A 21,810-nucleotide genomic window follows, 5' to 3' on the forward strand; every position below is an offset into this window, starting at 1 on the left:
GTACTTGCTCAGCAAATTAGCCTCTGCGAACCTGTACCAGAACCACCGCAAGGTGGCAATTGCTCGCCGGCGAAATAGATGGATCTAGATAAAGTGTGAACGGCGTCCAGCATTCCATTCTGTCAATGTATCGCTTGTGCTCTCCTTCAAAGTGCGCACTTGATATCCTCAATGATAAGTGTAGCCATCGACTTCAAGAGAGCGGTCACGATTCGCAGTGAGATACGTTATACTTGCTCGTCGCACGGAGTGAGTCACTGCACTTGCTGTATTTGCATCTAGGGTCTCGGTCCCGACCTCCTACGGGCGACCCCCGCGTCGTGGCAAAAGATCATCACTTCGGTGACGTTCATCGCGACTTGCATCGGAGCGATTTCGTGTGTCACTTTGACTTCTTGAACGACTGTAACGCTGGCGACGCTCACGCGATGAACCTCGCCCTCTGCGAAGATAGCGATCGTCACCTCGGCCACGAAAATCACTGCGTGAAGAACGCGGGCTGCCCGACACGGGAGGTGACCCACTGGGTATACCCCCTTCACGCGGCCTGGAAGGTCTTTCAGGAGCTCGTTCAACGGAGCGTCTTCTCTCTGACGCGTCCTTGTGACGGCCACTAGAGTGTCGTGTGTGCTCTCTTGATTTCGATCGCGAGGAGCTTCTCTTCCTCTCACGTCCCTCACCCAATCCTTTCTGTTCATCATGGTACTTCACCGTTTCCTCTCGTTCTCGACTTTCACTACGTCCGCGGTTGCCATGCTTGCGCTTCTTGCGTCCGTCGTCCTCACTGTCCTCACGCCGTCGCTTCTCCCTCTTGGCCTCTTTTTTCGCCCTTTTCTTTTCTTTCTTGGCCATCTTCTTCTTCTTCTTCTCCTGCTTCTTCCTCTTCTTCTTTTTTTCTTTCCCCTCCGAGTCACTGTCACTCTCCACAAGCTCCCCGCAGTCCTCAATCACCACACTCTGCATAGCCGCCGGCTTGTCCTTAGCCACCGTCTCCACGCTCTCCATCTTCTTCATCACGTCTATGCCTCGTACAACCTCCCCAAACACCACGTGCTTGCCGTCCAGGTGCGGCGTGGGCACCGTCGTGATGAAGAACTGACTGCCATTTGTATTCTTCCCTGCATTGGCCATAGACAGCAGCCCCGCCTTGGCGTGGCGGTACCTAAAGCTCTCGTCCTCAAACTTTCCTCCGTAAATCGATTCCCCGCCCGTCCCATCGTGGTTGGACAAGTCTCCACCCTGCAACATGAACCCTTTGATCACCCGGTGGAATGGCACCGTCTTGTAGTGAAGGGCTTTGCCTGTAGTGCGCCCCAGACCACGCTCCCCAGTGCATAGTGACCGGAAGTTCTCCGTCGTCTTGGGGAGGCCAGGGAACAGCTGGAACTCGACGCGCCCAGCGCGGGAGCCGCCGATGGACACGTCGAAGTACACGCGCGTCAGCTTCCCCATTTTCAAGAGCTCGATACTGGCGTTCTCGTGATTTGATTGGTTGATACACTAATTCTAGTCCGGAATGTAGCCATCAGACTGTTAGCGAAGATTGTATCATGCTGAGCAAGACGATGCTGCTGGTGGACGTGTACGAGAGCAATGTGAAGCAATTTGTCGTATGCACTTTGGAACTGTATTTGTCTCTGCTGCTCATGGTATCGCTATTTCAGAGCCCAGACGCGACCAAGCGCGACGTGCAGGAGCTGCACACCACGTTTTACATGGCGTGGGTGCCACTGATCTGCACGGTTACGCTGCTATACAGTGCCAAAGTACTGGGCAAATACGGCCCCGAGCCTGACAACTTCGACCGCAACTTGATGGGCCTCAAGATCACAATGTGGATCTACGCGTTCGTGGAGCTCGTGCTGGACAAAAGTATGGCCATCAAGCGCGGCCCGGCGCTCTACGTGGCCATCATCTTCTGCGCGTGTGATATGATACGCTTCCACATGGAGGCGACGCGACTGATCTACGACGATGAAGAGCTGGAAGAAGAGATCGACCGACTCGCCAATATGGTCATTGAAGCTCTGGAGAACGACGACGACGAGACCGCGTTCAAGCACGCGGTGCGCGAAGTGATCCACCGCAACCGAGAGCAGTCGGCGCTCGAGACAATGGCGGAAAACCAAGACGCTGAAGATCTACCCACTAACTCACTGTATGAAAAGCATACTTCATCGAAAGAGATTCTATCGCAGGTGGATGAGATCGCGGAGAGCACCACCGACTACGGGACACTCGCAATCCAAGTATAGTCCCAACAATAGTCCAATAAGGTTATGTAGCAATGTGCTACTGCCAGAGGGAACACCTGCATTCCTCACTTCCTGAACAAACCAACCACGAAACGTGCAAGAAATTGGTTTGCTCGTAAGTTACAAGGACTACCGGTAGTCCGGTGGCAGCTCTTTGATGAATTCCTCTTGAAAGGCTTGTCGTGTTCGCTGTTCACTCGTTGTGTAGTATCCTTTGTTGCGTACAGGAACTTCAACTGGAACCGTAGCCATGTTTCAAATAACAACAAATTACAAATCACAAATTCATCGCCATTCATCCCAGTGATGATGCACCGCCACGCGCTGGCCAAGACGCTGCGGGAGGCGTCTCCGTTCTTCCTCATCGCCGGTCCATGCGTGCTGGAGTCGGAGCAGGTGGTGATGGCCATCGCTGACCGGTACGCGAAGCTGCAGCTCGCGAACTTGCTTCCTACTCGCGTTATGATGCATTCTCGTTGACCACATTGTGTAATGTTGGTTTTTGCTGCAGCTTGGCTGGCGTCCAGAAGGAGCTACAGATCCCTGTAGTCTTCAAGGCAAGCTTCGACAAGGCCAACCGTCAGGACCTCAAGAGCTACCGAGGTCCGGGACTGGCACGGGGCCTGGAGATGCTACGTCAGGTGAAGGAGAGAACGGGGTTGCCGGTGCTCACGGACGTGCACGAGACGCACCAAGTGGCGCCAGTGGCTGAGGTGGCGGATATTATCCAGATCCCAGCGTTTCTGAGTCGACAGACGGATCTGCTGGTATCTGCTGCAAACTCGGGGAGACTAGTGAACCTCAAGAAGGGGCAGATGCTCTCGGCTGAGACCATGGTGCGTGTGGAGGTTTGCGAGGCAGCTTGTACGATTTGTGTGTTGATTAACTGTGACGGTGTTGGTGGTGATATAGCTACTTGCTGCTAAGAAGATTGCACTCACCCAGAAGGACTCTGGTGTGTGTGTTCGTCTATCGAAAACCGTTTGGGTGGGACAGAACTAACGCGTTCTTCGATTTGTGATGTAGACTTTATTCTGACGGAGCGCGGCAGCATGTTTGGATATGGCGACTTGGTGGTCGATGCGAGGAACCTTCCAAAACTGCGGCGTTCGTATGGTCTGGTGGTTCAGGATGTCACCCACAGGTACGACTTCTTTGGCTGTCTGCGTTTCCAACGGTCGTCTTGCTCATTATATACGTGCCTGTCGCAGTATTCAGCGACCAAGTGGTGCACACGCTGGAGTCACGACAAGTGGAGGTGACCGCGAGTTCATTTCGACGATAGCGAGGATGGCCGCGGCCGTCGGTGTTGACGGCTTTTTCTTCGAGACCCATCTTGACCCGACAAAGGCACTTTGCGACGCCGCTGCGATGCTTCCGATCGACGAACTAGAGCCTCTTCTCGTCGAGCTTATCGCAATCGCGAGGGCATCAAAGGCCTTATCGTAGCCGTATTGTCAACGAAATACAGCTTGACAAGTGCTACAGATCGCGCAGACTTTCTTCGACAATTGGGAGCGGGTGGTCTTTCTTCCAAATCCTTTTCATCATGCGATTGATTTTCCGGTTGAAGCGGTCCGGTCGAGGCTGCTTCGTCTTTGGGTTTACCGACCGACGTCTGGGCTTTGGTATCTTCGGCTTTCGAGGAATTTGGCAGTGCTCGTGGTAGTCACCACCTTCTTGAGCTGCCGTGATGTCTCCAAGAACCTTGGTTCGTATGCCAATGTACTGCTCCATGGAAGACAGACGTTTGGCTTTCCGAACCAGTTCGTGTTTGTATTGGTCGGCTAATCCCTCAGTGAATGCGCCTTTGCGTACCTCTTCGACCTTGATGACAGGCAAAGCTTGCTCGTCTTTGAAATCGATGGAGTTCTCGTATTTGGCGTACAGGCTATTCGATGCCTTGAGAAGTTTTGGAAAGTCGGAAATGGCGAGCTTTCTTTGAACAGCGATGCCCGGGGCTCCGGTGACTCGGTTGGCTTCGTGCTGTCTCATTGGCTCTCCATGGTTGTTTTTTTCAGGAACAACTTCAGTCTGGAGTATATCGGATTGATTCGTTGAGACAGCAGGAGTTGTGTCGATAGACAACATATTTTTTGCGGCAATCTTGATACTTGGACTTCGTAGTCTTCGTGGAGCACCAGCACTGGGACGTGTTGGCTGAATAGGTTTACCAGGTTGAGTGAGCTCCAGTCCTGCGTCAACAATCGCAGGTAACGGCTTGATAGACAGTCTAGCTGCTCTCTTCGTGATAGAGGGCTCACCGCCGAAATTAACCAAGGCCATGGTAGCATGAATGCTGTCATTCCCGGTCTGAACCTTTGCCGTAAGTTCAATCATTTTCTTGTTCTTTTTTGCATTCGCTTTCTGTTGCCTGTCCTCGAGCTTCTTACGAGACACTGCTAGGGATGGACAGCATGCGTCTCCCGTGGTATGATCCTGATTTCCACACCAGCCGCAAAGGCATTTCCCATCTTGCATCATTGCCTTCGTTGAGCTATAATCACACCAACATAGTGAGAACAATGGTCACACCCACTTCTTACGACAGCACTAGGCGTACATTGTGAGTATCAACCCCGGATTCGCAAGTGCAAGTTTTACACGCGTCTTACGCCAATTTTCACGAGCTTCAGCTAGCTTGCGAAATTTGGTGAATGAATCACGAATATGGTCAAGTGCGTGCATGTAGAACAGCTCCTTCCAAGTTTCTCTCTGTCGGCCGTGAAAGTAGAGCAGATGGCATACCATGCAAGTAAGCCGCCAAAGAACAGTAGTCCCACATCAATCAACGAAGCAGCACTTTGTCAAAAAGACTTACATTCATAACGAGCGTCTTCACATCCGTCACTGTTGTTAAGAAAACAGGGTTTTAGTGTGCTAGAGCATGTATCAGTAGAAAATGGATCAGCCGTACCTGCAAGTAAGTCAGTGCTGCACGTCGACTTGTTGAACAAAATGGGATACTCCCCACAAATGTCGTGATCCTGATATAAAGTCAGCTCGAGTTCTGTGCGACGCCTTTGCTGTGTAATTCGTTTTACTCCGATACCCTGCATTCTGCGCTTTGCTAGGTTACTCTCGAGTTCTGCACAGCGCTGAACATTGCCGTTCTCGTTTAGTAGCTGGATCATCGGTACCGTTTCCTGAACCGATCCCGCGTAAATGAAAAATACAAGGTTGGCGTCGGCACCAATCCGAGTGAGATAACTGTCTGCTGGGTAATTCACTTGGCGTAAGCGATTGGACAGTCTTGTAAGCTCACCGTGAGGCCACCCTTCAAAGAAATACAAAGTCTCTAAAAACTCTAACTGCGTAAAGTCGAGTTGAGAGGAGTTCGTGATGCGGATTAGCCGCTGATAAGCTCCTCGTTTTAGGCAGATGAAAGACGTAGGCTCATCACAAGTAATTGTGCATGATCGACGTGCCGTAGGATCCATCACAGCTAGCTCGCCGAAAGTGCCGCCGTCAGTGATGTGCTTGATGAAGGTGCCGTATTGATCCGGCTGCAGTCTCACTTCTTCTTCGTCAGCAGATAACGATTTTACGTTGGTGTTTTCATCAAGCGGGATTCTTGGCTTGGGTTTAGCGTTGATGAAAAGCGACACAGACCCAGAGATAATAACGAAGAATGTGTCGCCGTAGTCTCCTTGGTAGCAAACAACGCCTTGAGAAGGCAGCTCCAACAACGTCATTTCGCGGCAAATTGTCTTGCAGATAATCTCTTGAGCTCCTTGAAAAATCTTGTTCGTGCTCCCATTCTTGAGCACCCATTCGTACAGCGTGTCAATGTCATGCGCCTCGCGAACTTCAGGAGCTCGTTGTAGAATCCGATAAATCTCTTTTACTTCTTTCTGTCGCTGGCGCTGTGGCTCAGTATCTTTGTGTATTAAAATTTGGTCTTGCAGCTGATACAGGAACGAGCTCCTTCGCAGTGTCGGGAATCGCTTCAATGCCGCCGGATTCATCGGCGCTTTACCTGCTGGTAGAGGCGACCTGGCCCCGTCGACTGCGGGTACCACAGCAGCCTGCATTGGAGTATCTTCGTCAAGAACGACAATTGGGGTGGGGTGGAACAACGAGCTCTGTGTCAATGGAAAGCTCAATCCAGAATGAACTCATCGCTAGGTCCCTAAAAATACTGAGCACTCCTCATCATCCATCCAAAAATGCTCCCAGCTGGATGTTTGCCTGCACAACGAGTAACTTTGTGAACACTGTCACCTTGTATTACCACTTGAATCGACGGAGCACTTGCTGAGTAAAGCGAGTGCTGCACCTACCCGAACGCATATATCGCAGGAAGCTGCAGCACACTCTACAGGTTCTTCTTGCGGAGCACTTCATTGGCCTCTTCTTCCTCCGGCGTCACGTCGCTGCGGTGGATGAGGTAGCGGAAGTGCTGCGCCGAGCGGATCTCCATCTCGAAGGACATGAGGAACTTCTTGTCCACGGGGTCGATCAGGTGGAGGATGCGGTACTGCTGGTCGCGGTTCGCCTCAAACCAGGTGTCGCAACGGTCGAAGAACAGCACATTGTTCCACTGCATGGCCTCGTTATTGGCCTTGTCGTAGAACTCCTTGAAGCGGTCGATATGAATGCACACGTGGTGGCCGTCGTACTCGCCCTTGCTATCACGCTGGGACTCCTGCTCATCGAACACAATAGACTGCACGGGGCCACAGAACACCGACGTGCGGTAGAGCTCCTCATTGCCCTCCTTCTTGATCACGAGCGTCTTAGCGCCCAGGTAGTACTCAAAGAAGCGGGCGATGCCCTGGGCAATTCCCGGGCGGCACGGGTACAGCAGGAACGGGAGGCCCTGGGCCACGCCTTCAATGTCGTCCGTCACAGGCAGCGTCTTACCCAGCGACTTATTGATCGAGTTGTAATTGCGCGGCGTCACGTTGAGGCGCAGCTCGTTGCCGTACGGGTCGTTCACCTTGAGGTGGTCGTACTTGGAGGTCTCAAACATCTCGTGCCATTTCTCCTGCGGGTACTCAATTGTGGTTTCTGCGCCGCGGTTGATGCGCTCGAAGGCGAACTTGGTGTCCTTGAGCTCGTCCGCGACGGCCGCAAGGCTCTTCTCGATCTCGTCCAGGTCGGGCACGTACAGGTAGATGGCAGCGTTGATGCACTCGCTCTTGGGCTGGCCCGTGAACAGGTGAAACTGGTGGCGGCCCGCGAAGTTGGCCCAGAAGTGGTAGGCCAGGCGCGGGTCGCGCGAGCACTGCAGCCCGCGCATGTAGAAGATGTAGGCGGGAGCCGCCTCAGAGCACTTGTCCGTGTTGGACAGGTTGATGTGCTCCAAGAACTTGAGGTTGCCCGAGTCCGCGAAGGCCTTGATCACCTCCTCCTTGCTCCACGTCACCTCACTCGTGCCGCTCATGGTGTCTCTGCTGGTCTCTTGTGTCCGGCGCTGCCAATTGATGAATGACGGTCTCCGATCCTGGTCGAGTTCTGTCGAAGTGTGTGGTTCGGCGGATGGCTACATGGTTCTGCCGACGTCACTGTCGCCTGACGACCTTGCAATTGGCATATCTGACACTTTTTATGGTATGATAGCGGTAGTCTGATATCAGAATACATTTTCCCTATACTTACTGACCTGTTTAAAGTCATATATTCTCTATATATTCTAACTCGAGGGTAATTGAGAATGCACCAATTGCAGCCCCGCATTATACCAGCACATTTTGGTGGTACAGAACGTGGACCACTCCATGCTCGTGTCTATATCGCGCGACCATCACTCTGGAAGTTGAAGTCGAGGGGACGGCCAACGGTTTCCGCGTGCAAGATCCCTACAGTTGAAGATGGAGCCCAAGTCCGGCAAGCTGCACAAGGTTGTGAGCATCCATACTGCTGTATATATCACTGCTATAACGTGCTAACGCTCTCCTCTTCCCTCAGCTCGGCTCGGGGTTCTTCGGCCCGAAATGGACCGAGAAGTGGGTGCATCTGGACGGGACGCTGCTCAAGTGCTTCCCCATGGCCGTGGAGCAGCAGGTTTTCTCGCTCGGTAGCTCACGCCAGAGCAGTTCCTTCGAGCTCATGGACTACAAGTTCGTCATGGCTGACGAGGTCTGTGTGCATACAAAAGAATGCACAAATCCTGGATAAAGACTCACTTGGATCGCCATTCTCCATGACGTCGTTGCTGTAGAAGAAAGTGAGCCGTAAATTTGCATTTCAGTTGGAGTCGATAGAGAAGGTGCGTGAGCCAATGCTCCCAGTTGTGTACAGGCTGCAATCTGAGAGGTACAGTAATGTGGTGTAGTCGTCGAAGGCAGTGACGTTTGCCTGTTCATCCGAGAAGGAGCTCACTGAGTGGAGATATGCGCTCACGGTGAGGAGAAGGCTGTGACTTTAAAATATTGAGGACTGAAGTGTGCTTGTGTGTGGATAGTCACGGCTGTGTCTTCCTGCTGATGCCCATGTGTCTCCGGTGTACGGTGCCTATATGTATTTGAGGAGTACAGGTGAATATCATATTTACTGACGTGGTTTCTGGATTTGTGTAGCGTTACGGAAAAGATTCGGCGGGCTGCTGAGGCGTTTAAGGAGGTTGGCTCAGATTTTGTTGTTGTTGAGTGAAGGTGGAGTGGTTTGGCTAATGTGGGTGGGAATGCTACTGACAAAACTGCAGATTGACCCTCGCCACACCGGGAGAATTGATGTGGGAAAACTCCGCGGGCTCCTCCTAACTATTGGATGGGAGGGACTGGAATCAGAGCTTGATTTGATGCAACAGCAACTTGATATTGGCCACCATGGTGTTATCACCCGAACGAGACTGCTGACCTGGCTCCAAAGTTACTATTGCGCGCAAGAAGTGATGGCTCGAGTGAAAGCTGAACGTGCAAATAACCAAGTTGTTGCAGAAACGTACATACCGCTCCAGCGTGAAGAAAGTGCCTCGCGGAAGTCAAGTGCACTCGTTTCAGCATCCAAGCGCCTTCTCTGCCAAGGGAGAACAGATTGGAACCATCGATATTACGCATTAGTATTCACCGAGCCTTCCACTGATATGTTTGATCTGGGCACCCAGGTATCATCTCTACTTGCAGAATTCCGTCAGGCGGCTGAGATTCTAGTACGTGAGATTATTGCTGAAATGGCGTTGGATGACGAAGAGAAGACTTTACACCCGCAAAGCTTTGACAGCGACGAGTTCCTTGCAACCGATGGTATCCAACAGTACGGTGGTCTGACGCATATGCTACGAAAGTATCAACGCGACGGTCTGCTGGTGTATCTATGCGTCAGCAGCACATCAAGTGCGTCATCATCCCACGAAAAACGCCAAAATGCAGCCTCAGTCGCAATATTCCACAAAATGGTGGGCCACCAAGTCCGTGCTGCGAGAGCCCTATACGAGGCTATTGAGGAAGCCAATGACGAAACACAGCCAGGTGTGGATATGCAAGTTCCGCTTCAATGTACAGTGGATCATCTTGGATTCCGAGCATTCGTCATTGCGTCGTCGCAATCAATGGTGAAAAGTACGCGAAAAAAGTTGGTCAATCAAGCAGAGAGAGACTGCGTGAAGAATCTGCGCGATCAGCTGAAAATCATATTTGATGCCCTTGGACTTCTAACCGATAGTCTGGGGGGACCTGAAGACGATCACCGTTCTGCCTCTGATTCGAACCAAACAGCTCCTGCTTTCTATCCCCATAGTGCCGGATTCTCTATGGAAACACGGGATGGAGCAGCTGCATTTGGGCTCCAGAACCTTTCCGATCTCATTCCAGCCGATATATCGAGTGATGAGCCAGACGCTGTAGCTCACGAGTTTCTGCTGTTCAAAATGCGCCCAGAATTTGTTCGGACGCACGGAAACAACCTCCCTCTGCACTCGAATACCCACGTTTCGCTAGATCAAAATCCATCCACTGGAGATGACACCCCTTGTATGTCGCAGTTAGAAGCGCAATTACTTCAGCAATCAGCCAGTAGCGCTCGTGAGTGCTTACACACAATTATCATACCAGAGTTTGTTGCAGAGCTCGAGAACGCAACAATTCAAGTAACCGACAGTCCGTCATTGACTCGTGTATTACACGGAGAAGGTATCAATGTGCGGTATCTTGCGTCCTGCTACGAACTGGCATCTCTAAAACACATTCGTCGTATCTTATTTGTGGAAATGGTGGCTCGAGCGTGCAAAGTTGAGCTCCGAGCGGCACTACGAACAATTCTACCGGATGCAACTGCGATGATATTAAGACAGGCGAAGACACCACGAAGTGCAGATAATTGTGACGAGCACCACATAGTTGACGCTGCCACAGCTCGAGCACTCGCTAAGATGGCTCTTCAAGAAGAAGCTTCTCTAGTGACGGTCGAGTTTTTCAACCTTGTACTCGGCAAGTCCTCTCCTGACTCAAAAGCCTTCTGGGAGGAAAGAATTTTGCCGCAAGTACACGCGAAATTCGGTCTTTCACGAGAAACACTCAACTTGGACACCATCATTAGCGAGGACTTGCTTCACTTACCACAGTTATTCCACGCGATGCAATTCCAGACTGGCGTCCACTTCAGTGACCACATGAATTACAACTTTAAAGGTGCGGAGCCGACTTCACTCGAATACGTCCAGTTTCTAAGCCCTAGGACAGTGCTACTGGCTCGGACTTCAACTGATTGTGAGAAGGTTTTGGAGAGCTCAGACGCCTTTCTCGCCGCAAGAGAGTTTAGCAGTGCGCTATCAAGTATCATGTTCCACATATCCATTTTGGAGACTGCGCCGAGTGATGAACGCAACTTGTCACTTTGCCACCTACTCACTTGTGCCGCCAACATATCGCTTGCGATGAACTTACCGGGTCAAGCCAAGCAGTTGGCGACGTTGGCGATTGAAGACTCCTGTAGCAATCACGCCGAACTGACACGGGCGTATACTGTTTTGATGAAGCTGAAGCATATCGCTGGTGACTTAGCAGGTGCCCGGGAACTATTCGCTAACGCTCTCGAACCTATCCAGTGGCACCTCGGTCCTGTACATCCTCTGCTTTGTGACACATATATGACCATGACGGAAATTCACGCTGATCTGGGTGAGGCTGAGCAAGCGGTTGAGACTCTACAAAACTGCGTCGCGCTTGTTCGCGATTGCTTCGGTAAGACCAGCCTACTCTACGCGGATATCAGACGACAACAAGGGATACTGATGTATGCAGCAAATTCCAAAGAACACGAAGCGATTATAGGGGTTTTAGAAGACGCATTCTCTGTTTATGAGAAGCATTTTACTGATCCAGTGGAAGACGTACCAGCCTACAAAGACTTCGCTGCAGAGTGTTGCTACTTACTGGCAAATCTGCACACACAAGTGAGCGGAAGCCAAGCTGCTGAAGCTGCCTACGGAATCGCACTTACAGCATTAGGTCTTCGCAAGGAAGTTCTCCCAACAAACCATGAGGACATAATGAGGTCATATCTGCAACTGGGGGGCTTATCTAGAGACCTAGGTGAGCACTATCGAGCGGTGGATTACTACAAACCAGCACTGGCGATCTTGAAGACCTTCCGCGAAGACGAGCATATTGATCAGATTCGCAGCGTCACGCAAGCTATGCTTCAGCTTCATCTCCAAACGCTATCGGCGGAAAAACGAAACGTAAGTTTTGCCTCGTTGGTGTGTTGCAGATCGTGTTCTTGTGCGTGCATCTGACTTACATATGCTTCATATTTTACGTAGATCATCGAGAAAACTGCAACGCGCTACTCTCAGCAGTGGCCACGTTTCGCACTGGTGACGAGAAAAGTTCTCCCAGAGAACACTGACATCTCTGGGCTAGGCGACGACGTGGGTGAGGAGTCAACGCTGCTTATATTTGCGATGAAGAAGCTCTTCCAGCTCGAGCCAATCGAGTACATTGACCAACTCATTGAGAAGACGGACCTGGAGTTCCAAGACTACCGCAAGCAGTACAACCTGAACTTCGCAGGCACGCTACGTCGCAACAACGCCGATGCGCCGTCACCACAGCACGCATTGCTGCGGTCTTCCAGCGGCCGATTCGCCTCGTTCTCTGGTGCTGGCACGTTCTCCCCTCCAGGATCACCGCGAGCTCCACTGTCTCCGATGCGTCATCCAACGCTGTTCCCAGCATCTCCATGTAGCAACGGCCGCACTTCGTTCAACCAACTCGACTGCAACTTCCTCAAAACCGCCACCGGAGACTTCACCTTTGGCGGGCAACTAGCAGCTGTGCTCTTCCTCATCGACCACCCTTCAACCAACACTACAACACCAGCAACTGAATCAGAAAAACAGGAACCAAAAATGTAGCCATTCCCGCTTCAACATGTCACTAAACTGTTGAATGACTATACGTCCCCGGGGGCACTATTATTTTCGCTGCACTCCACAGTATGGCTCCGGTACCAGCATGGACCAAGGAGTGGCGGCCTCTCGCCAAGCAGCTGTGCGCCCACATCAGCGACACCCATACGCCTGATGAAGGAGCCAAGCGCCCACTTCCCCAGGAGGCACTATTACTGCGCGCTGACCGCGTCGTGGGGCAGTTCTACTCGCACCGGTTCGTGGACACTCTGCCCCAGGACGTGCAGCAGCAAACGGAAGCCCTAGCGACCAAGTTCCGCGTCCATTCGCTGGAGGATCGAGCCGACAAACTTTTGCAATTGTCTCCGCATTGCGACTGCCAAGTGCTGAAGCTTCTGCTAGAGCTGGCGACGTCCCCAACAACAGCAGTAGACGAAGATGTGGACGTGGATGAGGACGCCGACAGCAGGTGGAAAACGGTGCTGCAGCAGGAGCAACTCAAGCAGAAGCAGCACAGGCAGATGCAGGATCAACTGGTGGACGAGCTGTTCCAGATCTCTACCAATGACGAGTGGTACCAAGCCTGGGAGGAAAGTGACGAGGAAAGTGACTGGGAAATGAGCAGCGTGGGGAGGGAACGCAGTGTCGATTCGTGCCACCGCAATGGGAAGAGGACGAGTGAGGCATTGGAAGAGGAGGGTGATGCGATTGGGGGACAGGAGGTGATGCCACTGCCGGATTCTCGAGTGAGCAGTGTGCTTGCCAGTGGGGAGAGTGCAGAGCACGGTGGAACGAGACGAGAGTTCTCGGAGGGAGAAAGGCTGCGGGATAACGTTTTGTGCCGTTATCACCCAGAAGTTTTGCTGCGAGATGAAGAAGATATGGTGGTTGATGATGCTGAAGATCCGACGTGTGTGATGGAAAAGAGTGAGCATGTTCCGTTTACGTTAGACCGGCCGTGGCTTTTGTGTGAAGCGGTGGTCAAGAGTGCAGAGGGCGGGTGGACAACGAGTGGTATTATCCCTCGTAGACTTATCCACGAGCAAACTGTGGTGAGTATGGTTTTCGAAGCACTTGATGGCATCGATTCGCTCCTGTTTGAATTTCGCCCAGCTAAGCCGACTCCATTGATCTTTAGTTTAGATTTCCAGACGATGACGGTTGAGCGATCTCGACAGTCGCTAGGTGTCGCAGTTGGGCATTTATCTCCCTTGGCCTTTCACCATGTTGTGAGTGAATTCGCACAAGCAGCGTCAGAGTTGCAATTGCTTCGAGATTTACTTGGATTTATTCGTCATGCGCCAGACTTCAGTGAACAGCATCGATGCGTAACTCTGGAAGGCTTGGCCAATTCATTATCAGAAGTCATTGGGAATGTAAATGACTCGATACGCAAGGTGGAGCTGCAAGTCAACACTGCAGTCAACCTTGAAGACGAGGACCCAAGTCCGTGGTCTGGCATTGCGTCGCGACAGCCTACATTGCTGGGTATCTATGGTGGCCTGAAGGAGATTTTTCTGATGATTTCATGGTTGAAGAGAGTTCTGATAGAATGCTTCCAGGGTTTATCGGAGCGGCATTGGCATGGAGTAAAGCGCGCTGAGCGGGCAAAATGTGTGCTCGATGCGCTGTACCGCATGATGGAGTTAGAGTACGTGGAGGGGCTGTCAGCCGATTCAAGTATTGCAGATAACTTGCCACGATCCGATGTTCTGCTACACCTATTTATTGGCGCCTTGAATCCGTACTTGGGTCTGATAAACCGGATGATCTTTGAGATAAGCCATTTTGATGTCATTCCTCTTCATGGAGAGCTGTTTTTTGCAACGCCTGCATCACTGAGCGTTAGTGCATCGCCAATGCGTGAAAGGAACCAAACCTTTCGCGACGGGTTGCTGACTTTGGCTCCCTTCGAAATAAATCGCTCGCTCGTTCCTGTATTTCTCGAGTCAATGACAAACTTAATGAATGAGGCGCTAGCCAGCCGACAAATGAAGAATCGATTTCTGCAGCAGCAACACATGGAGGTGGAATCTATTGCTACACCTGAACTACTGCAGCCTTCTCTATGTGATTTACTTGCAAGTGAACTGGAGGCGATGGGCTGCAGACGCATCCATAGAATTATGTCGGTGATTACAACTTCGGCTCAAGGCCACGCAGAAGCTTGTCCTTCCTCTCAACAAATTATGCTAGAATGCATACCTTTCAACAGGATTTTGGAGCGTTGTCTCACCCAGCATATCGAAAGCAAGGTGTGTTAACTGACTGCTTTCTGTGCGTTGGGGTGGCGTACTAACACACTCTCCTTCTGGATGGTTCAGTGTCAGGGCCTTAACAGCGAAATTACCGACATTTTTCGAGACGAAATGTGCTACATGGAGCACGTAGATGCTCTTCGCATGCTTGTCTTAATGGGGCAGGTGAGTCAATTTTGTAGGCTGTTCGTTGAGTGTGACCGATTAAGGTAACACCTTCTAACACTTCTGCTGTTGTTGCATTTGTTTTATCCGCAGCAAGACGTATTTAGTGTTTTCACCGAAAAGTTGGTTGCTCACATGCAATCAAACCCAGTCGCGTGGGCTGACAGTGAGAAACTCAACGTATTTCATCAGAGTGCGGTACAAGGGGTGTTTGAAAACAACTCGTTATCACCCTCGCAGCGGCAAATTGGTGGTCGGCTACGTGTTCGAGTTGACTTCAGCTTGCTGGATAGTGCTAGCAGCAGTGCAAGAATCGATATTGCAACGATGAAGTGTATGCACTTCACGTTTGCTGCGCAGCAGCCGCTGCGTGTACTTTTCAGTGCTTCAATTATGCAAAAATACTCTAGACTTGGGGTGTTCCTGGTTCAAGTGAAGGCTGTCGAATCGGCCCTTGTCAAGGTAGTGTGTGTTACATACTCTAAATGTGCGTATGTTGCTGACTTTACTCGAACTGTTCTTTCTCATTGCAGTTCAAATCCACTCTTCGACATCGAAGATGCTACTCGTTGTATGTAAACGGTATCTCGAATTGGTATTTCGGTGGCTGAAGCTGACTTCGTGGTTCTTTCTGTATGCTTCAGCATTGAGCAAGACATGCGTCAGCTACTTGTTCAAATGGCAGATATGCTGCATTTCACAAAAAGCTTGCTGAGCTATCTCACGAGTCAGGTACAAGTCTGTACGTGGAATATTCCATGGTTTTGGTGTGCTCACATATCTGAGATGCCACAGGTATCAAGCCAAGGGTGGTCCAAATATCGCCAGGTTATGCTATCTTCACGAAGCTTAGGAGAGGTGCGGTATGAGCCTTACATATCTGCCCCTTTGATGGTTCTCGCTAAGCGTTTGGTTGCTTGGTGTATGCATTTGTGCTGGTGTTCACTTTATGTGAGAAGATGGATGCTACTCACGAGCAGTATCTTGATGACTTGCTAAATCGCTTCTTTCTTCTGGACAAGGTACAACGCATTTATTTAACCGCTGGATTCAAAAATACGGGAGGTGCTCACATGATCTGTGTTGATCATGCAGCACGCGACAGTGATTCAGTACATCCTGACGACCTTCAACCATATCTTGCGCTTTGTTGGCCAAGTTGACGAGTTCGTCAGCACAGTTGACCGGAATATGCACACATATTTCCCAGAGTCCAAGCAGGCCATGGATCAAGTCGGTGACAAGTTGCTGAGCGCCCGTCTACTCGACCGTCCTGACTTTCGTGTGCTTCACGCTGAAATGACGAGAAGCTCAAAAGAATTCAAGCGGCAGTCTCATTTCTTGGTAGTTATGCTTACGGCCATGCAGAAGCACGGCGCGTCTCCCCACGTCACGGAGATTGTGATGCAGCTCAACTACAACTACTTCTACCACCAGCAAGAGCGTCGATCGCGAGCACACGTCCCGATTCAACAGAGTCAACAGATCAAACCAGCGAACCAAGCACCCCCATTCACGCGTTCAGGATCGTTACATCCACCGCCAGCTCCCAAGAAATTTTCACGGACGCGTTCAGTTCATCTGCCGTAGGTTCAACTTCAGGAGCGTTGCAGTAACTTGCGTATGTGCGAATTAGCACGAAATTGAAGTGCCACGAGTGCGCTTCTGTGAGGCGCGTTGCATTTTGAGGCTTCGGATCGAAGCAGCTTCATCCAGTGTCGCAATAGCATGATATTTAATGGCGAGTAAATTCGTTGTTGTGTTGAGATTTGGTCGGTGAGCAACCGGGGTCGTGCTGAGTTGCAAGTTTGGTAAGTACCTATCACGCGCAGGACAAGCAGTGTTAACAGCCTCAAAAGCTCATTCATGCTGCAGGGTCTTACTCTTCATAGAAGTCGTGCTCGGGAATGTCATCAGGAAGGTTACGACGCTGGCCGATAACAGTCGCGACAATCGCCGAAAAGGTTTTGCAGGCATCTACCCCACTATAACCTCCCGCACCAAGAAGCAACACGGGCAGCTGTAGTGCCATCACAAACTCCACACAGTCGCAGATGCCATCACTGGTGAGGTTAAAGCCTCCAAGTGGGTCTCGTGCTAGTGTGTCGACGCCGCAAACTAACACTAACATCTCGGGTTGCATTGTTTCAACAGCTTTGCCCACGACACGTTGAAAGAGTTCGCGAAACTGCGAGTCGGTAACTCCACGCTGCTGCGGGACGTTCACGTTGTTGCACTTCCCTCGCCCAGCTCCGATTTCTGTGTCGGCACCCGTTCCAGGGAAGAACCCAGGCTCTCGGAGATGAAAAGAAATGGCGGCGACCTTCTCGCTGTAGTAGAAAGCTTCTTGGGTGCCGTCTCCATGATGAACGTCAATATCCACGACCAACACTCGGCTCATTCTGCCTCTGGAAAGCAGTCGTTGCACGCCTAGCACAACGTCGTTGACGTAACAAAAACCACTGGCTTGCGAGCGCATAGCGTGGTGTCTTCCTCCACCAAGGTTGATAGCCACTGGCGGCATCGCCGCTTTACCGCTCAGTAGATGTAGCAGTGCATCCACAGCAGTCAACGTTGCTCCTACAACGAAGGAACAATACTCGTACAGCCCGGGAAACACGTATGCATCATCCACCAGGCCAAACTCTTCTAGTCGTCGTTCATTTTCCCGTTTCCGAGCCGATGACAGTCTGTTCTTCTCCACTAAGTCGTCTCCACCTCCGAATTCATAGAGAACATCCACGTAGTCGCGTGTATGAAATGCCTCAATCTCCCCTCGCGTTGCCATCGTTGGTGCAAGCAGTTGCAGGTGCTGCGAGAGTTCTCCGTCTGGAAAAATGGCTTGCAGCAAAGCCAACGTCATCCGCTCACGCTGTTGGTGGACGGGTAGTCGACCCAGCGCCTCTAGGTACAGCGGGGAGTGCATATACACCACTTCACGTCGAGCAAGAGCGTTTTGATCCCTTTCAGTCATTTTCTCTTCGGTCATAAAGAAAAGTTGTTGAATATGTCGGAACAGATTACGCTACTGCAGCTTGAACACGAGCAAGTCTCACGTTCATGGGACCCTTGACTGGTAGCGTGAGCGAGAACTCATGGGTGACGTCCTCGGGGTTCTCCACGTGGATGTGAAAGCGACTCAGCAGAGATGCCGCCACCAATTTCAGCTCCAGACCTGCCAATGTCGTTCCGAGACACATTCGAGGTCCTGCATTGAAGGCGACAAACTTGAACGCTGAGACGCTGACGATTTTCTTCGTGGCGGGGTCGATCCAGCGCTCGGGATTGAACTCGGCAGCATCGGGGCCCCACACGTGAGGCATCCTACCCATAGCGTACATGGGGAGGCACACCATCGAACCCGCGGCGACAAACGTTCCGTCGGACAACATCGCGTCACGAACGGCGTACTTGGGAGACATCGGCACGGGCGGATACAATCGTAGCGTCTCTTTCATGACTGCTTCCAAGTACACAAGTCTGTTCACCTGCTGGAGCGTTGGCACGCAGACTTCCGAATTGACGAGCTCGGGGAGCTTCTTGTAGATTTCTCGACGAAGTTTGGCCTCGACGTGCGGGTTTTGGCTCACGTTGTAGAAGAACCAGCTTAACGCTTGAGCGGTGGTGTCACGCCCAGCAACCAGGAAATTGACGACCACATCGCGCAGGTACGCAGGGTCGTAGAGCTGCTCCTCTGCTTTTGGCGACTTGGCAATCGTATCAAGGAAGAGCGAGAGCATGTTCGTGCTCTTTGGTGCACCATCGTCGGGAACCATCGCGCGTTGGGAGAGGACTCTCTGGACAATGTTCAACACAGCGGCGTCGATCTCTTTGATGTCAAGCTGCAGCTGGTCTTCAGCCCCCAAGCCCAACCTCCGTTGCATCTTCCAGAACCAGCGTGGTCGCACGAAGCGCTGAGCTGTCAACCGCTGGGCACTGTCAAAGGCTGCCTGGAATGGGAGCTCCTTGTTAGCCCGAAGGCAACCCATCTTCATTCCGAAACTGATCTCTGCGAAGGCTTCTGTGGAGAAGCAGCTCAGCAACTTGTGCAAGTCTACCGATCGATTCCTTGCACAAACCTTTCCTAGAACATCATGCAGGGCCTTGGTATGCCGGGTGATTGCTTCGGTCATGCAATCCCGAAGCTCGCGCATCCGGAACAACCCGCGAGCGACATCACGCTGGTGTGCCCACTTGACCCCGTCGGCAGCGAATATCCCGTCACCCAGCAAGTCCTGCAGGTTTTCCTTCACGTGAGGACCTTTGGGGAAGTTCATGAACTGGTTCTTGAGCACGTCTTCAAACGCCTCGGGAGTGGAGACCACTAGCATTTCAGGTAAGCCCAAGGCTTTCACTGTGAATGGTCTGCCTTTGAACCGCTCACAATTCCGCGTGATCCATTCGTGAATGCCGTCGCCTCCTAGAATCCAATTGAGGGTGTTGTGCAGTACTGGAAGAGTCCAAGGAGGTCTGTCAGCATCTCGTCGCTCAAGTTCGGAATCCGCTCGCTCTTCATCGTCGGTCGACGATGAACTTGAGCCTCGTGACAATTGAAAAACGATCGGGAGCAGCACAATGCTGGTGACCGTGAGTGCATGGTACAAAGGGTGCTCCAACTTCAGCGAAGCGATAGACAACATCGTTAACGACTTGAGCTCGGGCAGGAACGTTGACAAGTGAGACCATCGTGTGGCTCTCGGAGACCATGGACATTATCGTCAGAGAGAGGTCCGCCATCCTCTTGCGTTGGCAGGTGGGTCTCGGCCACTTCTGACTCCTTGCAATGTTCGACTGGTACCATGTTGCGTGTCCTAGGGTTTGCTTAAGGCAGTGACCCCAGCTGGGAAGTGCTGCACATGTGCTTCCACGACTCGGCCATCCAAGTTGACCACATGGAATACATGTAGCACGGTTGCTAAGCACACTGTCACAAGCGTTGAAATGCAGGATAACGAAGGAATACTGCTGACGTTGTGCAGCGGCTTCCAGGGTGAACCGAATATATTACGCAGTGTGCACGGGTACAAAGAATCAAGAGGGCTTGCCGGCGGATCCGTTTTCACGCGAAGTCGGGGCTGGTCGGCAGCTTAGCAGGCGACACCTTCACGTTGAGAGGACCCTTCACGGGTAGGGTCAACGACAGCTCGTACGTGACGTCCTCCGGGTTGAGCACCTCCACGTGGAACTTGCTCAGCAGACCTGCCACCACCAACTTCATCTCGAGCATGGCCAAGTTCACCCCGAGACACAGGCGAGGACCGGCATTGAAGGATGCGAACTTGTAGGCGGAAACGTTGACAAGCTTCCCAGTCGCAGCGTCGATCCATCGCTCGGGCTTGAATACTTCTGCGTCGGGACCCCACACCTCCTGCATCCGCGCCATCACGTACGTCGCCAACACGATCATCGACTTGCCCTTCACGAAAGTTCCGTCGGATAATGTAGTGTCTTCGACAACATACTTCGGCGCCATTGGGACGGGTGGGTGAAGGCGCAGCGTCTCCTTCAGTGCTGCCTCCAGGTAGACGAGTTGGCTAACATCCTGCATCGTTGCAGTCGCAGACGTTGTCGCATTCCTGCCACCCTTCGGCAGCTTCTCCGCGATCTCGTCACGAATAGCAGCCTCGACGTCAGAGTTTTTGGTAAGGTTGAGGAAGAACCAGCTCAGTGTCTGTGCCGTTGTGTCTCGCCCAGCGATGAGGAAGTTCACGACGATATCGCGTAGGTGCATCGGATCGGGTTGCTGGGAGTCAGCGCTAGCAAACCCACCGACGCTATCGAGGAAGAGAGTCACAATGTTTTTGTCCTCGTCGCCGATCTCATCGTTGCTGACGGTCGAGCGCTTTGCGAGAGCTTTCTCAACAATCTCCAGCACTGTCGCGTTGATCACCTCGATGTCTTGCTTAAGGCGACCTTCGGCGCCCACACTCAGCCATTGCTGCGTCTTCCAGAACCAGCCCGGGCGTACAAAACGCAAGAGCAGTGCTCGCTGCGCGCGGTCAAATGCTTTCTGGAATGGATGCTCTTCGTCCGAATCGAGACATCCCATGTGCACCCCGAAGCCGATCTCCGCAAACGCCTCAATCGTGAATCGGTTGAAGAGCCTGAACAAATCAAGTGTCTCCTTATTGTCACTAGCACGCTGCAGGATGTCATAGAGCACGACAGCGTGGCGTTGGATGACAACAGTCATGGAATCTCTCAGTGCTCTCATGGTGAAGAGGTTACTGGCCGTCTTGCGCTGGTGCGCCCACTGGTCCCCGTCAGCAACGAATATGCCGTCACCCAACAGATCGCGCAGGTTTTCACACATGTAGGAACCCTTGGGGAAGTTGTTGAATTGCGTTTTGAGGACATCGTCGAACGCTTCAGGGGTGGAGACGACGAGTTTGTCGGGGAGACCGATGGACCGAATGAGGACTGGCTCCCCTTTGAAACCCCTGCACGCGCGAACAGTGCGGTCGTGGATGTCGCCGTCGCGAGCTGCCTGGAGAATGTCCAACGTGTTCTCCAGCAATGGGAGTGTCGAGTCTGGGCGGTGAACCTTTCGCTGCGGATCAATTGAGCCACTGCCACTCGGCTCGGAGCGGGACTTGACCAGGAACACGACGGCGGAGACCAGGAGGACGCCGACGATGGCTTTCTCACGCAACGACGAGATCGAGAGCATTCTGGAGACTTGAGTCCCAGCGCGCCACTTGGATTCTGACGAGGTCGGTGCTAACGAGGTCGACGTCGAAGCGATCAGCGATCAAGAGAGGATGGACAGGTGCAACACCAGAATGGTCGAACAGCGAAATCCATTTCAACATGGCACTACGTTTAACAAGGCAAAAAC

General features: G+C 52.0%; 8 protein-coding genes across 8 annotated transcripts; 5 read left to right on the plus strand and 3 right to left on the minus strand.

Annotated features, from left to right (window-relative positions):
- Positions 1-278: 278 nt before the first annotated feature.
- KRP23_3664 (Peptidyl-prolyl cis-trans isomerase D) lies at positions 279-1,452 on the minus strand (the record flags this gene model as incomplete). The annotated part of the gene is made up of 2 exons (XM_067888543.1): positions 279-499; positions 681-1,452. 2 exons carry the CDS (start codon positions 1,450-1,452, stop codon positions 279-281), a joined length of 993 nt encoding a protein of 330 aa, XP_067747777.1.
- Positions 1,453-1,550: 98 nt separating this feature from the next.
- Positions 1,551-2,255, plus strand: KRP23_3665 (uncharacterized protein; the record flags this gene model as incomplete). Its single annotated transcript, XM_067888544.1, has 1 exon — positions 1,551-2,255. One exon carries the CDS (start codon positions 1,551-1,553, stop codon positions 2,253-2,255), a length of 705 nt encoding a protein of 234 aa, XP_067747778.1.
- Positions 2,256-2,561: 306 nt separating this feature from the next.
- KRP23_3666 (2-dehydro-3-deoxyphosphooctonate aldolase) lies at positions 2,562-3,704 on the plus strand (the record flags this gene model as incomplete). Its single annotated transcript, XM_067888545.1, has 5 exons — positions 2,562-2,674; positions 2,767-3,091; positions 3,168-3,210; positions 3,282-3,399; positions 3,467-3,704. 5 exons carry the CDS (start codon positions 2,562-2,564, stop codon positions 3,702-3,704), a joined length of 837 nt encoding a protein of 278 aa, XP_067747779.1.
- A 2,869-nt stretch (positions 3,705-6,573) lies between these two features.
- On the minus strand, positions 6,574-7,644 carry KRP23_3667 (uncharacterized protein; the record flags this gene model as incomplete). Its single annotated transcript, XM_067888547.1, has 1 exon — positions 6,574-7,644. One exon carries the CDS (start codon positions 7,642-7,644, stop codon positions 6,574-6,576), a length of 1,071 nt encoding a protein of 356 aa, XP_067747780.1.
- A 427-nt stretch (positions 7,645-8,071) lies between these two features.
- KRP23_3668 (uncharacterized protein) lies at positions 8,072-10,597 on the plus strand (the record flags this gene model as incomplete). Its single annotated transcript, XM_067888548.1, has 8 exons — positions 8,072-8,101; positions 8,169-8,339; positions 8,422-8,469; positions 8,536-8,604; positions 8,665-8,705; positions 8,780-8,822; positions 8,905-9,597; positions 10,553-10,597. The coding sequence occupies 8 exons, from the start codon at positions 8,072-8,074 to the stop codon at positions 10,595-10,597; spliced, it is 1,140 nt and encodes a 379-aa protein (XP_067747781.1).
- Positions 10,598-11,835: 1,238 nt separating this feature from the next.
- KRP23_3669 (uncharacterized protein) lies at positions 11,836-12,555 on the plus strand (the record flags this gene model as incomplete). The annotated part of the gene is made up of 2 exons (XM_067888549.1): positions 11,836-11,880; positions 11,962-12,555. 2 exons carry the CDS (start codon positions 11,836-11,838, stop codon positions 12,553-12,555), a joined length of 639 nt encoding a protein of 212 aa, XP_067747782.1.
- An 83-nt stretch (positions 12,556-12,638) lies between these two features.
- KRP23_3670 (Gamma-tubulin complex component 6) lies at positions 12,639-16,562 on the plus strand (the record flags this gene model as incomplete). Its single annotated transcript, XM_067888550.1, has 9 exons — positions 12,639-14,200; positions 14,765-14,804; positions 14,874-14,972; positions 15,066-15,434; positions 15,506-15,543; positions 15,617-15,704; positions 15,768-15,830; positions 15,932-15,994; positions 16,068-16,562. The coding sequence occupies 9 exons, from the start codon at positions 12,639-12,641 to the stop codon at positions 16,560-16,562; spliced, it is 2,817 nt and encodes a 938-aa protein (XP_067747783.1).
- A 289-nt stretch (positions 16,563-16,851) lies between these two features.
- On the minus strand, positions 16,852-21,642 carry KRP23_3671 (Histone deacetylase 8; the record flags this gene model as incomplete). Its single annotated transcript, XM_067888551.1, has 4 exons — positions 16,852-17,935; positions 18,645-19,588; positions 19,656-19,783; positions 20,742-21,642. The coding sequence occupies 4 exons, from the start codon at positions 21,640-21,642 to the stop codon at positions 16,852-16,854; spliced, it is 3,057 nt and encodes a 1,018-aa protein (XP_067747784.1).
- Between the last annotated feature and the right edge of the window lie 168 nt (positions 21,643-21,810).

The sequence above is a fragment of the Phytophthora ramorum genome (assembly GCF_020800215.1).
Source record: "Phytophthora ramorum isolate Pr-102 chromosome Unknown Phyram_PR-102_s0003, whole genome shotgun sequence".
In the NCBI taxonomy this organism is placed as follows: Eukaryota; Oomycota; class Peronosporomycetes; order Peronosporales; family Peronosporaceae; genus Phytophthora; species Phytophthora ramorum.